General features: G+C 42.4%; 1 protein-coding gene across 1 annotated transcript in view; it reads left to right on the forward strand.

The window, feature by feature from the left end:
* The window catches only part of MGA (MAX dimerization protein MGA), a 1137718-nt gene that overhangs the window by 57591 nt on the left and 1061666 nt on the right, over positions 1 to 18461 (forward strand). Inside the window, exon 3 of the mRNA XM_053697822.1 lies at positions 5848 to 6664. Within this exon, the coding sequence (XP_053553797.1) occupies positions 5848 to 6664 (817 nt within the window). The remainder of the gene's footprint in view (positions 1 to 5847; positions 6665 to 18461) is intronic.

The following is an 18461-nucleotide window of genomic DNA, read 5'->3' on the forward strand; positions in this document are numbered from 1 at the left end:
CGCCAGACTTTTCATCCGGGGTAGTGGGAACTTCATCCGGAGGTCTTCGCCCAACTGATTCATCGTTGGAGCAAACCAGATCTGGATCTCATGGCATCTCGCCAGAACGCCAAGCTTCCTTGTTACGGATCCAGGTCTAGGGACCCGGGAGCGGTGCTGATAGATGCTCTGACAGTCCCTTGGGTTTTCAACATGGCTTATGTGTTTCCACCATTTCCGATGCTTCCTCGACTGATTGCCAAGATCAAACAGGAGAGAGCATCAGTGATTCTGATAGCGCCTGCGTGGCCACGCAGGACCTGGTATGCAGACCTAATGGACATGTCGTCCTGTCCACCATGGTCTCTGCCTCTGAGGCAGGACCTTCTAATTCAGGGTCCTTTCAACCATCCAAATCTAATTTCTCTGAGGCTGACTGCATGGAGATTGAACGCTTGATTCTATCAAAGCGTGGCTTCTCGGAGTCGGTTATTGATACCTTAATACAGGCTAGGAAACCTGTTACCAGAAGAATTTACCATAAGATATGGCGTAAATATTTATATTGGTGCGAATCCAAGACTTACTCATGGAGTAAGGTTAGGATTCCTAGGATATTGTCTTTTCTACAAGAGGGTTTAGAAAAGGGCTTATCCGCTAGTTCGTTAAAGGGACAGATTTCTGCTCTGTCTATTCTTCTACACAAGCGTCTGGCAGAAGTTCCAGACGTTCAGGCTTTTTGTCAGGCTTTGGCTAGGATTAAGCCTGTGTTTAAGACTGTTGCTCCGCCGTGGAGCTTAAACTTAGTTCTTAACGTTCTGCAGGGCGTTCCATTTGAACCCCTTCATTCCATTGATATCAAGCTGTTATCTTGGAAAGTTCTGTTTTTCATGGCTATTTCCTCGGCTCGAAGAGTCTCTGAGTTATCTGCTTTACATTGTGATTCTCCTTATCTGATTTTTCATTCAGACAAGGTAGTTCTGCGTACTAAACCTGGGTTCTTACCTAAGGTAGTTTCTAACAGGAATATCAATCAAGAGATTGTTGTTCCATCATTGTGTCAATGTGTCCTAACCCTTCTTCAAAGAAGGAACGACTTTTGCATAATCTGGACGTAGTCCGTGCCCTGAAGTTCTATTTGCAGGCAACTAAAGATTTTCGTCAAACTTCTTCCCTGTTTGTCGTTTACTCTGGACAGAGGAGAGGTCAAAAGGCTTCGGCTACCTCTCTCTCCTTTTGGCTTCGTAGCATAATACGTTTAGCCTATGAGACTGCTGGACAGCAGCCTCCTGAAAGAATTACAGCTCATTCTACTAGAGCTGTGGCTTCCACCTGGGCCTTTAAAAATGAGGCCTCTGTTGAACAGATTTGCAAGGCTGCAACTTGGTCTTCACTTCACACTTTTTCCAAATTTTCCAAATTTGACACTTTTGCTTCTTCGGAGGCTATTTTTGGGAGAAAGGTACTTCAGGCAGTGGTTCCCTCCGTTTAAAGTTCCTGCCTTGTCCCTCCCTTCATCCGTGTACTTTGGCTTTGGTATTGGTATCCCATAAGTAATGGATGACCCGTGGACTGACTACACTACAACAAGAGAAAACATAATTTATGCTTACCTGATAAATTTATTTCTCTTGTAGTGTAGTCAGTCCACGGCCCGCCCTGTCTTTTAAGGCAGATCTAAATTTTAATTAAACTCCAGTCACCACTGCACCCTATGGTTTCTCCTTTCTCGTCTTGTTTTCGTCGAATGACTGGCTATGACATGTGAGGGGAGGAGCTATGTAGCAGCTCTGCTTGGGTGATCCTCTTGCAACTTCCTGTTGGGGAAGAGATATAATCACATAAGTAATGGATGACCCGTGGACTGACTACACTACAAGAGAAATAAATTTATCAGGTAAGCATAAATTATGTTTTTACTTATATTATAATTTGCTTCATTTTCTTGTTGTCCTTTGTTGAAGGAGCATCAATGCACTGCTGGGAGCTAGCTGAACACATTGGGTATGCCAATGAAAGAGGGGAGTGTGCAGCCACCAATAAGCAGATAGCTCCCAGTAGTACAATGTTGCTCTTGAACCTACCTCCGTTTGCTTTTCAACAAAGAATACCAAGAGAAAAAAGGAAAATACATAATAGAAGTACATGAAAAAGTTGTTTGGAATTAAAGGGACAGTAAAATTAAATATTAAACTTCCATTAAGATTCATATAGAACATATAATTTTATTGTTCTTCTGCAAATCTATGTATACAGAATCAATCTCTTACAATAAATTGAAGATCGTTTGCAGTTGACTAGATTTGCACAGGGATCTGAGTGTGAGGAGGGAGGGGCAAGCAGTAATATGAAAGGGAAAGCTATAATTTTATTTAATTAAATGCAACTATTTCAATAATTACTATTAAGGTAATGATAGATAACTATTTAAATTGTTTATTATTTAATGATTTTTTTTCTCCTAATGAAGTACAGCTGAAAAGCTGATCCAATATGAATAACCTATTAAACTGGAGATAATTCAGCTCCCAATAATTTAATAATTTATCTATGTATTTCTAATGGTATATAACTAAATCAGTATTTCTTTCTTATGACATGTTGAGTCCACGGGATCATCAATTACTGTTGGGAATAACACTCCTGGCCAGCAGGAGGCGGCAAAGAGCACTACAGCAAAGCTGATAAATATCACTTCTCTTCCCACAAACCCCACTCATTCTCTTTGCCTGCGTTGCAAGGAGGAGGTGAAGTTGTTGGTGTCTGATTATTTCTCTTCAATCAAGAGCTTATTATTTTGAAAGCAGAGTAGGTTTGCTCTGATCTTTCCTTTCAAGATGGGGTCTAGCCGTGCTCCACGTTAGTCTCTATAGTTGAGCAGTGGTGGCTTTAAAGCAGTTAGGAAAACGCAGCAAGGCCCACCTAGCAAGTTCCTAACATGTTGCTGCCCTGGTATAGAAAGCCTGAGTAGGTTTTCTCTGTCTTTCTTTTCTTTCACAGGTCTCTGTGAGGTGTGGCATCCTCTCATGCCGGGTGAGCTGGATGTGCAGGTAAGTGCCCTTTGTCTTCTGGGGCTAGGAGGCTGGCACTGATGGGGTTAATTGGAAATATGGGACACACAGATCCTTATATAGGATAGTTCTAGCAGAGGCAGGCACTGTATATGTGATGTGGACTTAGAGAATTATCTCTTTATTGAATGAAAGAGGGAGTGTTTTCTTTAGACTCTTATATTATTTAGCTCTACATTCCACTTTGCTAAATTTGTTAATACAGGTTTTAACTGTGATTTTTAGGAGTGCGCCTTTTCTTGGCAGCGTCTTCCTATGGGGCTAGAATGAAGTGTTTCTTGAGGAGACTGACAGGCAAGAGAGGGAGCGGTTTCCTTATTGTGATACCTTTGAACTTTGTCAGGGTATTGCAGTCAGTTTGCTGCTGACTCCAACCTAGGCTGCAGGTTAATTCTCCTCCAAAATCCACGCTTCTGGCATATTTTTCAAGGTTGAGCCTTGTTTAGTCTTGGTCTGACAGAATTCTCCCCTGACTTTCGGGTGAAAGAGGGGTTGTTTTCTTCTACTCGTCTAAAGGAAAGTTTTCCTTTTCCTCTTTCTGCAGCCCAATCTAAGTATCCTCCCAGGGGCAGGTTTCTCCCTCTATCTGCAATTCTGGTAGGATGAGAGACATTTCTTGAACTGGGTTCTTGACCTGGGTTCAGGACCTTTCTCTCTGGGAGTGATAGTTCCGTTCCAGTCTGTTACAGTATTCTCAATTTTTCTCAGGCTATTTTTTTTTTTTTTTTTAAAGGATTATTCGTTTTCCTATGATCCAAAAAGGTCAGTTTCAAAAGATCATAGACCTAAAAGGATGTTCCCATAATCGGGGATCTACTCAAGTTTCTGAGTTTCGTCGTCCTAAAAAGACTTAGGTCTTGGGGGTATTGCAAGGGTGTTTTTTTCTGATCTACATATAGTTCAGGTGTCATCCTTCCTTCGAGAAAAGTCTTTCATGAGATCTTTGCCTACGGCAACAACACCCTGAATGCGGCCAATCTGGTCTGAAGGCAGGGTCGAGCCTGGTTAGTACTTTCCAATCTATTTTCCTTTAGATGGGAAATGAGTCTGGGAAAAAGTTCCCTTGTTCCATCTAAAAGGATGTTGTTGTTTGGGGACCTTATTAGATTCTCGATATAGGAAAAGATTCTACCAGAGGTCCGATATCAGGAGCAGTCTTCTGACCAGCCAACAGCAAGCTCTAATGGTCAGGTTGATAGCTTAGCCATCTTGCAACCTGATGGTTGGGAGTTTGGATCTAGCTGCAGTTTATTTAGCCTTCACTTTTTAGTGACTTTATGTATGGAGGGAATTGGTCTGATGGTTTCCATGATCTTCATTCCCTTTGTTATTTTCCATAAAATGGACAAGAGTATCTGTCTCAGGACGCGTACTTCTGGTTATGTCAGTTACTCCCTTGGAGTCTTAACTTGTTTTTTAAGTTTAGCAGCGGCTTCGCTGGAGCCAATGCATTCCATAGATATATAAGTGTTATCTTGGAAGGTTTTGTTTCTTGTTGTTTTTCGATTCTGCTCTGAAAAAATTGGAACTCTCAGCTCTGCAGTGTGATACCTTTATCTTATCTTACATGTTGATAAGGTGGTTTTTGTACCAAGTAAGTTTTCCTTCCTAAGTTGTTTCGGACGGGAATTTTAATCAGGAAATTGTTTTCCTTCTCTGTGTCCTAGTTCTTCTTCTCATAGGAATGCTTGTTACACAACCTTACTGTTGTGCGGGATCTTATATTCTATCTGCAGGCTACAAAGGATTTCGTCAGTCTTCTGCCTTGTTGGTTTGCCTTTATGGAAACGTAAAGGTCAGAAAGCTTCTGCCACTTTATCCCCGGTTGAGAAGTATTATTCATATGGCTTATGAGACTGCTGGATGGAAGCCTTCTGAAAGAATCACAGCTCATTCCACTAGGGAGTTTTCTTCTTCTAGGACTTTAATGAATTGAGGCCTCTGTGGAATAGATTTGCAAGGCTGTGACTTGGTCTTCCTTGCTCTTTTTTTTTCTAACTTCTTTAAAATTGATACTTTTGCCTCAGCTGAGGTTGTGCTTTTTTTATGGGAGAAAGGTTCTTTAAGCAGTGGTGCCTTTTGTTTAGGTTACCTGTCTTGTCCCTTCCTAATCATCTGTGTCCTCTAGCTTGGGTATTGATTCCCAACAGTAATTGATGATCCCGTTGACTCACCGTGTCATAAGAAAGAAAACAAAATTGATGCTTACCTGATAAATTTCTTTGTTTCTTGACACGGTGAGTCCACGGCCCTCCCTGTTTTCAGACAGTTGTTTTTTTTTTTTTATATAAGCCTCAGGCACCTCTGCATCTTGTGTTATTTCCTTTCTCTTCTTTTCCTACTGTCGAATGACTGGGGTTTGTGGGAAGGGAGTGATATCTATCAGCTTTGCTGTGGTGCTCTTTGCCTCCTCCTGCTGGCCAGGAGTGATGTTCCCAACAGTAATTGATGATCCCGTGGACTCACCGTGTCAAGAAATAAATACATTTATCAGATAAGCATAAATTTTGTTTTATAATTAGAAAAACAATCTAAAATTTTATTAATCTAAAACTGACAACTTTATGCAGAAAACCATGATTTAAATTGAATCTACTGAATAGTGATTTAAATCATGGTTTAAACCAAATCCACCCTGCTTACATATACATACATTGACACACGCAATATAAAAAATATATGTAATTATTATATATGTGTATGAGTTATACAAGCGGTTGGTGTAAATATGTGTTGGTGATGTTATAGGTTTCTAAGTTTGTGTGAAATTTACCTATGTGTGTTGATTTTCTTTCAGCTCTGTTGATATCACAGCTGAGGCCTCTCCTTTGAATGGACAGATTAATAATGAAATAAAAGACGAGCCTTGGGATAACTATGATTATGACAAACGGGTATCTGCAGAAGGGGTGGAAATTAAACCAGAGGAGTCTGAGGAGGAGCTAACTGATGAGTACTCAAACAGTGATGATGAGTACCCCATTTTAGAGAAGCAGCTCAGGAGACAATCTGCACAGTTCCAGACAGAATCAAACCGTATCAGAAAGCGTTCTCATATTAGCCCTTCTGGGGTTGCTAAAGCAAAACTGTTAAAATTGGATAGTGGAAAATTGCCTGTGGTGTATCTGGAGCCATGTTCAGTACCTAAAAGCACTATAAAGATTTCTGATCTGCGGAAAATTATTGTGAGTCAAGAGAATTATCGAGGTCTCGCTCAGTGTCCTTCTCCTGCCCCTCCAGTAAATCCCCATGAATCTTCTGACCAAAATGTTACTTCAGGGGTTGGAAAAAAAGACACTGAAAAAGTGAATACACAAACGAGTTCCAAAAACAGTGTTGAATGTTTAAATGATAAAATGGGTGGTTCTCAAACTTCCAGTTTGAAGAGAAAAAAAAATCTTCCTTTGCCTGCTAAACCAAAAGGAAACCAAACACCAGGAGTTAAAAATCAGTTGATACCTGGGGTGCGTAATAGGCGAGGAAGACCACGCAAAGTTCATGCTAAATTTTCCTCAGAAAGAACTACCCCATTGGAGCCATCTGTACCTTTACCAGATATTAATCCGGATCTTGTGGATGTTGAAGGAGTACTGTTTGTGGCCTTTGCTTCAAAGGTAAGTAGCATATACAAATTCATCTGGAGTGGTTAGGATCTCTAGCTCCCTTATTTCCTTTATTTAAACTTAAAGGTACACATTACCCATATGCTAAATTACCTGGAAGGGATGCAGCATTATCTGTTAAAAGCTGATTAGAAAATATCACATTAACATCTCTATGTGTAAAGAAAGATATTTTACCTCAACATACATTAAAAAGCCTTCATCTCATGTAAGTGCTTTATTAGCAATTGTCCTTCAGCTACTCCTTTTACTGTCATGCATGGTGAGAAAACAGCCAATCAGCATGATCAATGCTGAGTTTACACTTTACTTTAAAGGGACAGTATACTGTAAAACAGGGCTCGACAAACCCAGGATCCAGGTAGCCACTGGCTCCTAACTTTTTGGGTTATTCTCCATGTTTCTGTATACAGTTACCACTATCTGGCTCCTAAATATTCCTACTGGCTCCTAAATTTTAAACAAATTTGTCGACCCCTGCGTGTAAAATTGTTTTTCCCTAAATGTTTTTCGAATGACTTGTTATACCAGCTGCAGAGTATAAAATTGCATTTCTCCAACATTGGTGTGTCCGGTCCACGGCGTCATCCTTACTTGTGGGATATTCTCTTCCCCAACAGGAAATGGCAAAGAGTCCCAGCAAAGCTGGTCACATGATCCCTCCTAGGCTCCGCCCACCCCAGTCATTCTCTTTGCCGTTGCACAGGCAACATCTCCACGGAGATGGTTAAGAGTTTTTTGGTGTTTAAATGTAGTTTTTATTCTTCTATCAAGTGTTTGTTATTTTAAAATAGTGCTGGTATGTACTATTTACTCTGAAACAGAAAAGGATGAAGATTTCTGTTTGTAAGAGGAAGATGATTTTAGCAGACAGTAACTAAAATCGATTGCTGTTTCCACATAGGACTGTTGAGATGAAGTAACTTCAGTTGGGGGAAACAGTTAGCAGACTTTTCTGCTTAAGGTATGACTAGCCATATTTCTAACAAGACTGTGTAATGCTGGAAGGCTGTCATTTCCCCTCATGGGGACCGGTAAGCCATTTTCTTAGTCAAAAACAAACAGAATAAAGGGCTTATTATGGGCTAAAAAACTGGTAGACATTTTTATGGGCTAAATCGATTGCTTTATTTGTGCATATTATTCAAATTTAGGCTAACAATTGACATTTATAATCTTGGGGAACGTTTATAAAACGGCAGGCACTGTATTGGACACCTTTTTCAGTCAGGGGGCTTTTCTAGTCATAGACTGAGCCTCATTTTCGCGCCACTAATGCGCAGTTGTTTTTTGAGAGCAGGGCATGCAGATGCATGTGTGAGGATCTAAGAATCTCTGAAAAAGCTTTTAGAAGGCATCATTTGGTATCGTATTCCCCTCAGGGCTTGGTTGGGTCTTAGCAAAGACTGTATCTGGGACTGTATAGGGGTTAAATTGAAAAACGGCTCCGGTTCCGTTATTTTAAGGGTTAAAGCTCTGAAATTTGGTGTGCAATACTTTTAAGGCTTTAAGACACTGTGGTCAAAATTTGGTAATTTTTGAACAATTCCTTCATACTTTTTCACATATTCAGTAATAAAGTGTTTCTGTTTGAAATTTAAAGTGACAGTAACGGTTTTATTTTAAAACGTTTTTTGTGCATTGTTGACAAGTTTAAGCCTGTTTAACATGTCTGTACCTTCAGATAAGCTATGTTCTATATGTATGAAAGCCAATGTGTCTCCCCATTTAAATTTATGTGATAATTGTGCCATAGCGTCCAAACAAAGTAAGGACAGTACTGCCACAAATAATGATATTGCCCAAGATGATTCCTCAAATGAGGGGAGTAAACATGATACTACATCATCTCCTACTGTGTCTACACCAGTTTTGCCCATGCAGGAGGCCCCTAGTACATCTAGTGCGCCAATACTTATTACCATGCAACAATTAACGTCTGTAATGGATAACTCCATAGCAAATCTTTTTTCCAAAATGCCTACTTATCAGAGAAAGCGCGATTGCTCTGTTTTAAACACTGAAGAGCAAGAGGACGCTGATGATAATTGTTCTGTCATACCCTCACACCAATCTGAAGGGGCCATGAGGGAGGTTTTGTCTGAGGGAGAAATTTCAGATTCAGGAAAAATTTCTCATCAAGCTGAACCTGATGTTGTGACATTTAAATTTAAATTAGAACATCTCCGCGCACTGCTTAAGGAGGTGTTATCTACTCTGGATGATTGTGACAATTTGGTCATTCCATAGAAATTATGCACGATGGACAGGTTCCTAGAGGTTCCGGTGCCCCCCGACGCTTTTCCTATACCCAAGCGGGTGGCGGACATAGTAAATAAAGAGTGGGAAAAGCCCGGCATACCTTTTTTGTTCCTCCCCCTATATTTAAGAAATTATTTCCTATGGTCGACCCCAGAAAGGACTTATGGCAGACAGTCCCCAAGGTCGAGGGGGCAGTTTCTACTCTAAACAAACGCACTACTATTCCTATCGAAGATAGTTGTGCTTTCAAAGATCCTATGGATAAAAAATTGGAAGGTTTGCTTAAAAAGATTTTTGTACAGCAAGGCTACCTTCTACAACCAATTTCATGCATTGTTCCTGTCACTACGGCAGCGTGGTTCTGGTTCGAGGAACTAGAAAAGTCGCTCAGTAGAGAAACTCCATATGAGGAGGTTATGGACAGAGTTCACGCACTTAAATTGGCTAACTCTTTTATTTTAGATGCCGCTTTGCAATTAGCAAAATTAGCGGCGAAAAATTCAGGGTTTGCTATTGTGGCGCGCAGAGCGCTTTGGCTAAAGTCTTGGTCAGCGGATGTGTCATCCAAGACAAAATTACTTAACATTCCTTTCAAAGGTAAAACTTTATGTGGACCTGATTTGAAAGAGATTATTTCAGACATCACTGGGGGAAAGGGCCACGCCCTTCCACAGGATAGGTCTTTTAAGGCTAAAAATAAGCCTAATTTTCATCCCTTTCGCAGAAATGGACCAGCCTCTAATTCTGCATCCTCTAAGCAAGAGGGTAATGCCTCACAACCCAAACCAGCCTGGAAACCAATGCAAGGCTGGAACAAGGGTAAGCAGGCCAAGAAGCCTGCCACTGCTAACAAGACAGCATGAAGGAGTAGCCCCCAATCCGGGACCGGATCTGGTGGGGGGCAGACTCTCTCTCTTTGCTCAGGCTTGGGCAAGAGATGTTCAGGATCCTTGGGCGCTAGAAATAGTTTCTCAAGGTTATCTCCTGGAATTCAAGGAACTACCCCCAAGGGGAAGGTTCCACAAGTCTCACTTATCCTCAAACCAAATAAAGAGACAGGCATTCTTACATTGTGTAGAAGACCTGTTAAAGATGGGAGTGACACACCCAGTTCCAATAAAGGAACAAGGAATGGGATTTTATTCCAATCTGTTCGTAGTTCCCAAAAAAGAGGGAACGTTCAGACCAATTTTGGATTTGAAGATCCTAAACAAATTTCTCAGGGTACCATCGTTCAAAATGGAAACTATTCGAACGATTCTACCCACCATCCAGGAAAGTCAATTTATGACTACCGTGGATCTAAAGGATGCGTACCTACATATCCCTATCCACAAGGAACATCATCAGTTCCTAAGGTTCGCTTTTCTGGACAAACATTACCAGTTTGTGGCTCTTCCATTCGGATTAGCCACTGCTCCAAGGATTTTCACAAAGGTGCTAGGGTCCCTTCTAGCGGTTCTAAGACCAAGGGGCATTGCAGTAGTACCTTACTTGGACGACATTCTAATACAAGCGTCGTCCCTGTCAAAGGCAAAGGCTCATACGGACATCGTTCTAGCCTTTCTCACTTCTCACGGATGAAAGGTGAACAAAGAAAAGAGTTCTCTGTCCCCGTCAACAAGAGTTCCCTTCTTGGGAACAATAATAGATTCCTTAGAAATGAGGATTTTTCTGACAGAGGTCAGAAAATCAAAACTTCTAAGCTCTTGTCAAGTGCTTCATTCTGTTCCTCGTCCTTCCATAGCGCAGTGCATGGAAGTAATAGGATTGATGGTTGCAACAATGGACATAGTTCCTTTTGCACGAATTCATCTAAGACCATTACAACTGTGCATGCTCAAACAGTGGAATGGGATTATACAGACTTGTCTCCAATGATTCAAGTAGATCAAAAGACCAGAGATTCACTCCGTTGGTGGCTGACCCTGGACCATCTGTCCCAGGGAATGAGCTTCCGCAGGCCAGAGTGGGTCATTGTCACGACCGACGCCAGTCTAGTGGGCTGGGGTGCGGTCTGGGAATCCCTGAAAGCTCAGGGTCTATGGTCTCGGGAAGAGTCTCTTCTCCCGATAAACATTCTGGAACTGAGAGCGATATTCAATGCTCTCAGAGCTTGGCCTCAACTAGCAAAGGCCAAATTCATAAGGTTCCAATCAGCCAACATGACGACTGTTGCTTATATCAATCATCAAGGGGGAACAAAGAGTTCCCTGGCGATGAAAGAAGTGACCAAAATAATTCAATGGGCGGAGGATCACTCCTGCCACTTGTCTGCGATCCACATCCCAGGAGTGGAAAATTGGGAAGCGGATTTTCTGAGTCGTCAGACATTTCATCCGGGGGAGTGGGAACTCCATCCGGAAATCTTTGCCCAAATAACTCAATTATGGGGCATTCCAGACATGGATCTGATGGCGTCTCGTCAGAACTTCAAGGTTCCTTGCTACGGGTCCAGATCCAGGGATCCCAAGGCGACTCTAGTAGATGCACTAGTAGCTCCTTGGACTTTCAACCTAGCTTACGTATTCCCACCGTTTCCTCTCATTCCCAGGCTGGTAGCCAGGATCAATCAGGAGAGGGCCTCGGTGATCTTGATAGCTCCTGCGTGGCCACGCAGGACTTGGTATGCAGACCTGGTGAATATGTAATCGGCTCCACCATGGAAGCTACCTTTGAGACAGGACCTTCTTGTTCAAGGTCCATTCGAACACCCAAATCTGGTCTCCCTCCAACTGACGGCTTGGAGATTGAACGCTTGATTCTATCAAAGCGTGGGTTTTCAGATTCGGTGATAGATACTCTGGTTCAGGCCAGAAAACCTGTAACTAGAAAAATTTACCATAAAATATGGAAAAAATATATCTGTTGGTGTGAAACCAAAGGATTCCCATGGAATAAGATAAAAAATTCCTAAGATTCTCTCCTTTCTTCAAGAAGGTTTGGAGAAAGGATTATCTGCAAGTTCTTTCAGTTCTTCAAGGGGTTCCGTTTGAACCCTTACATTCCATAGATATTAAGTTACTATCTTGGAAAGTTTTGTTTTTGGTTGCAATTTCTTCTGCTAGAAGAGTTTCAGAGTTATCTGCTCTGCAGTGTTCTCCTCCTTATCTGGTGTTCCATGCAGATAAGGTGGTTTTGCGTACTAAGCCTGGTTTTCTTCCTAAAGTTGTTTCTAACAAACATATTAACCAGGAGATAGTTGTACCTTCTTTGTGTCCGAATCCAGTTTCAAAGAAGGAACGTTTGTTACACAATTTGGACGTTGTCCGTGCTCTAAAGTTCTATTTAGAGGCTACTAAAGATTTCAGACAAACATCTTCCTTGTTTGTTGTTTATTCTGGTAAAAGGAGAGGTCAAAAAGCGACTTCTACCTCTCTTTCCTTTTGGCTTAAAAGCATTATCCGATTGGCTTATGAGACTGCCGGACGGCAGCCTCCTGAAAGAATCACAGCTCACTCCACTAGGGCAGTGGCTTCCACATGGGCCTTCAAGAACGAGGCTTCTGTTGATCAGATATGTAAGGCAGCGACTTGGTCTTCACTGTACACTTTTGCCAAATTTTACAAATTTGATACTTTTGCTTCTTCGGAGGCTATTTTTGGGAGAAAGGTTTTGCAAGCTGTGGTGCCTTCCGTTTAGGTGACCTGATTTGCTCCCTCCCTTCATCCGTGTCCTAAAGCTTTGGTATTGGTTCCCACAAGTAAGGATGACGCCGTGGACCGGACACACCAATGTTGGAGAAAACAGAATTTATGCTTACCTGATAAATTACTTTCTCCAACGGTGTGTCCGGTCCACGGCCCGCCCTGGTTTTTTTAATCAGGTTTGATTAATTATTTTCTCTAACTACAGTCACCACGGTATCATATGGTTTCTCCTATATATATTCCTCCTGTCCGTCGGTCGAATGACTGGGGTGGGCGGAGCCTAGGAGGGATCATGTGACCAGCTTTGCTGGGACTCTTTGCCATTTCCTGTTGGGGAAGAGAATATCCCACAAGTAAGGATGACGCCGTGGACCGGACACACCGTTGGAGAAAGTAATTTATCAGGTAAGCATAAATTCTGTTTTTCAGGTTGATTTGTGTATATAAAATAGCTGTTTCTCTTGTTAAGTGTAGTCAGTCCACGGGTCATCCATTACTTATGGGATTATATCTCTTCCCCAACAGGAAGTTGCAAGAGGATCACCCAAGCAGAGCTGCTATATACCTCCTCCCCTCACATGTCATATCCAGTCATTCTCTTGCAACCTAACTAAAGATAGGTCGTTGTGAGAGGTCTGTGGTGTTTTTAAACTTAGTTTATTTCTTCAATCAAAAGTTTATTTTAAATGGCACCGGAGTGTGCTGTTTGTTCTCAGGTAGCATTAGAAGAAGAATCTGCCTGCGTTTTCTATGATCTTAGCAGACGTAACTAAGATCCACTGGCTGTTCTCGCACATTCTGAGGAGTGAGGTAGCTTCAGAAAAAGGGAATAGCATTCAGGGCCCCCTGCAAACGAGGTATGTGCAGTAAATTATTTTTCTAAGCAATGGAATTGACTGAGAAAATACTGCTGATACCAATGTAACGTAAGTTCAGTCTTAAATGCAGTGGTAGCGACTGGTATTAGGCTGATGAGTGTGTGTACACTGAAGTATTTTTCTAGGGAATGGAATTTGACTCAGAAAATACTGTTAATACTGAAGTAATGTATGAGCCTTAACTGCAGTAAAAGTGACTGGTAGCAGGCTTATTACTAACACTTCATAACTTTTAAAATGTATGTTCAAAACGTTTACTGGCATGTTAATCGTTTTTTGTGAGGTACTTGGTGATAAAACTTATTGGGGCAGGATTTTTACCACATGGCTAACTTTTGTTTCTGCATAGAAACAGTTTTCTGAGCTTCCCCACTGTTGTAATATGAGTGGGAGGGGCCTATTTTAGCGCTTTTTTGCGCAGTAAAAATTCAGTCACAATCTTCCTACTTCATCCTCCATGATCCAGGACGTCTCTAGAGAGCTCAGGGGTCTTCAAAATTCATTTTGAGGGAGGTAATCAGTCACAGCAGACCTGTGACAGTGTGTTTGACTGTGATAAAAACGTTAATTATTAAATTGTTATCCGTTTTTTGGGTATTAAGGGGTTAATCATCCATTTGCTGGTGGGTGCAATCCTTTGCTAACTTAATACATTTACTGTGAAAAATTGGTTGCTATAACTAATTTGGTTCATTGTTATTTCAACTGTGATAGCTTTCTCCAACATAGGTGTGTCCGGTCCACGGCGTCATCCTTACTTGTGGGATATTCTCTTCCCCAACAGGAAATGGCAAAGAGCCCAGCAAAGCTGGTCACATGATCCCTCCTAGGCTCCGCCTACCCCAGTCATTCTCTTTGCCGTTGTACAGGCAACATCTCCACGGAGATGGCTTAGAGTTTTTTAGTGTTTAACTGTAGTTTTTCATTATTCAATCAAGAGTTTGTTATTTTCAAATAGTGCTGGTACGTACTATTTACTCAGAAACAGAAAAGAGATGAAGAATTCTGTTTGTATGAGGAAAATGATTTTAGCAACCGTAACTAAAATCCATGGCTGTTCCACACAGGACTGTTGAGAGCATTAACTTCAGTTGGGGGAACAGTTTGCAGTCTTTGCTGCTTGAGGTATGACACATTCTAACAAGACGATGTAATGCTGGAAGCTGTCATTTTCCCTATGGGATCCGGTAAGCCATGTTTATTACGATTGTAAATAAGGGCTTCACAAGGGCTTATTTAGACTGTAGACATTTTTTGGGCTAAATCGATTGATATTAACACTTATTTAGCCTTGAGGAATCATTTATTCTGGGTATTTTGATATAATAATATCGGCAGGCACTGTTTTAGACACCTTATTCTTTAGGGGCTTTCCCAAAGCATAGGCAGAGTCTCATTTTCGCGCCGGTGTTGCGCACTTGTTTTTGAGAGGCATGGCATGCAGTCGCATGTGAGAGGAGCTCTGATACTTAAAAAAGACTTCTGAAGGCATCATTTGGTATCGTATTCCCCTTGGGTTTGGTTGGGTCTCAGCAAAGCAGATACCAGGGACTGTAAAGGGGTTAAAGCTTAAAACGGCTCCGGTTCCGTTATTTTAAGGGTTAAAGCTTCCAAATTTGGTGTGCAATATTTTCAAGGCTTTAAGACACTGTGGTGAAAGTTTGGTGAATTTTGAACAATTCCTTCATGTTTTTTCGCAATTGCAGTAATAAAGTGTGTTCAGTTTAAAATTTAAAGTGACAGTAACGGTTTTATTTCAAAACGTTTTTTGTACTTTCTTATCAAGTTTATGCCTGTTTAACATGTCTGAACTACCAGATAGACTGTGTTCTGAATGTGGGGAAGCCAGAATTCCTATTCATTTAAATAAATGTGATTTATGTGATAATGACAATGATGCCCAAGATGATTCCTCAAGTGAGGGGAGTAAGCATGGTACTGCATCATTCCCTCCTTCGTCTACACGAGTCTTGCCCACTCAGGAGGCCCCTAGTACATCTAGCGCGCCAATACTCCTTACTATGCAACAATTAACGGCTGTAATGGATAATTCTGTCAAAAACATTTTAGCCAAAATGAACCCTGTTCAGCGTAAGCGTGGATGCTCTGTTTTAGTTACTGAAGAGCATGACGACGCTGATATTAATATCTCTGAAGGGCCCCTAACCCAATCTGAGGGGGCCAGGGAGGTTTTGTCTGAGGGAGAAATTACTGATTTAGGGAATATTTCTCAGCAGGCTGAATCTGATGTGATTACTTTTAAATTTAAATTGGAACATCTCCGCATTTTGCTTAAGGAGGTATTATCCACTCTGGATGATTGTGAAAATTTGGTCATCCCAGAGAAACTATGTAAAATGGACAAGTTCCTAGAGGTGCCGGGGCTCCCAGAAGCTTTTCCTATACCCAAGCGGGTGGCGGACATTGTTAATAAAGAATGGGAAAGGCCCGGTATTCCTTTCGTCCCTCCCCCCATATTTAAAAAATTGTTTCCTATGGTCGACCCCAGAAAGGACTTATGGCAGTCAGTCCCCAAGGTCGAGGGAGCGGTTTCTACTTTAAACAAACGCACCACTATTCCCATAGAGGATAGTTGTGCTTTCAAAGATCCTATGGATAAAAAATTAGAAGGTTTGCTTAAAAAGATGTTTGTTCAGCAGGGTTACCTTCTACAACCCATTTCATGCATTGTCCCTGTCACTACAGCCGCATATTTCTGGTTTGATGAACTGATTAAGGTGCTCGATAGTGACTCGCCTCCTTATGAGGAGATTATGGACAGAGTCAATGCTCTCAAATTGGCTAATTCTTTCACTCTTGACGCCTCTTTGCAATTGGCTAAGTTAGCGGCTAAGAATTCTGGGTTTGCTATTGTGGCGCGCAGAGCGCTTTGGTTGAAATCTTGGTCGGCTGATGCGTCTTCCAAGAACAAGCTACTAAACATTCCTTTCAAGGGGAAAACGCTGTTTGGTCCTGACTTGAAAGAGATTATCTCTGATATCACTGGGGGTAAGGGCCATGCCCTTCCTCAGGATCGGCCTTTCAAGGCAAAAAATAGACCTAATTTTCGTCCCTTTCGTAAAAACGGACCAGCCCAAGGTGCTACGTCCTCTAAGCAAGAAGGTAATACTTCTCAGGCCAAGCCAGCTTGGAGACCAATGCAAGGCTGGAACAAGGGAAAGCAGGCAAAGAAACCTGCCACTGCTACCAAGACAGCATGAAATATCGGCCCCCGATCCGGGACCGGATCTGGTGGGGGGCAGACTCTCTCTCTTCGCTCAGGCTTGGGCAAGAGATGTTCTGGATCCTTGGGCGCTAGAAATAGTCTCCCAGGGTTATCTTCTGGAATTCAAGGGACTTCCCCCAAGGGGAAGGTTCCACAGGTCTCAGTTGTCTTCAGACCACATAAAAAGACAGGCGTTCTTACTTTGCGTAGAAGACCTGTTAAAAATGGGAGTGATTCATCCTGTTCCATTGAGAGAACAAGGGATGGGGTTCTACTCCAATCTGTTCATAGTTCCCAAAAAAGAGGGAACATTCAGACCAATCCTAGATCTCAAGATCTTAAACAAATTTCTCAAGGTCCCATCTTTCAAGATGGAAACCATTCGAACTATCCTTCCTTCCATCCAGGAAGGTCAATTCATGACCACGGTGGATTTAAAGGATGCGTATCTACATATTCCTATCCACAAGGAACATCATCGGTTCCTAAGGTTTGCATTCCTGGACAAACATTACCAGTTCGTGGCGCTTCCTTTCGGATTAGCCACTGCTCCAAGGATTTTCACAAAGGTACTAGGGTCCCTTCTAGCTGTGCTAAGACCAAGGGGCATTGCAGTAGTACCTTACCTGGACGACATTCTAATTCAAGCGTCGTCCCTCCCTCGAGCAAAGGCTCACACGGACATCGTCCTGGCCTTTCTCAGATCGCACGGCTGGAAAGTGAACGTGGAAAAGAGTTCTCTATCCCCGTCAACAAGGGTTCCCTTCTTGGGAACAATTATAGACTCCTCAGAAATGAGGATTTTTCTAACAGAGGCCAGAAAGACAAAGCTCCTGGACTCTTGTCGAATACTTCATTCCGTTTCTCTTCCTTCCGTAGCTCAGTGCATGGAAGTGATCGGGTTGATGGTAGCGGCAATGGACATAGTTCCTTTTGCGCGCATTCATCTAAGACAGTTACAACTGTGCATGCTCAGTCAGTGGAATGGGGACTATACAGACTTGTCTCCAAAGATACAAGTAAATCAGAGGACCAGAGACTCACTCCGTTGGTGGCTGTCCCTGGACAACCTGTCACGAGGGATGACATTCCACAGACCAGAGTGGGTCATTGTCACGACCGACGCCAGTCTGATGGGCTGGGGCGCGGTCTGGGGATCCCTGAAAGCTCAGGGTCTTTGGTCTCGGGAAGAATCTCTTCTACCGATAAATATTCTGGAACTGAGAGCGATATTCAATGCTCTCAAGGCTTGGCCTCAGCTAGCGAGGACCAAGTTCATACGGTTTCAATCAGACAACATGACGACTGTTGCGTATATCAACCATCAGGGAGGAACAAGGAGTTCCCTAGCGATGGAAGAAGTGACCAAGATTATTCTATGGGCGGAGTCTCACTCCTGCCACCTGTCTGCTATCCACATCCCGGGAGTGGAAAATTGGGAAGCGGATTTTCTGAGTCGTCAGACATTGCATCCGGGGGAGTGGGAACTCCATCCGGAAATCTTTGCCCAAGTCACTCAACTTTGGGGCATTCCAGACATGGATCTGATGGCCTCTCGTCAGAACTTCAAAGTTCCTTGCTACGGGTCCAGATCCAGGGATCCCAAGGCGGCTCTAGTGGATGCACTAGTAGCACCTTGGACCTTCAAACTAGCTTATGTGTTCCCGCCGTTTCCTCTCATCCCCAGGCTGGTAGCCAGGATCAATCAGGAGAGGGCGTCGGTGATCTTGATAGCTCCTGCGTGGCCACGCAGGACTTGGTATGCAGATCTG

The sequence above is a fragment of the Bombina bombina genome, chromosome 1, assembly GCF_027579735.1.
Source record: "Bombina bombina isolate aBomBom1 chromosome 1, aBomBom1.pri, whole genome shotgun sequence".
NCBI lineage: Eukaryota > Metazoa > Chordata > Amphibia > Anura > Bombinatoridae > Bombina > Bombina bombina.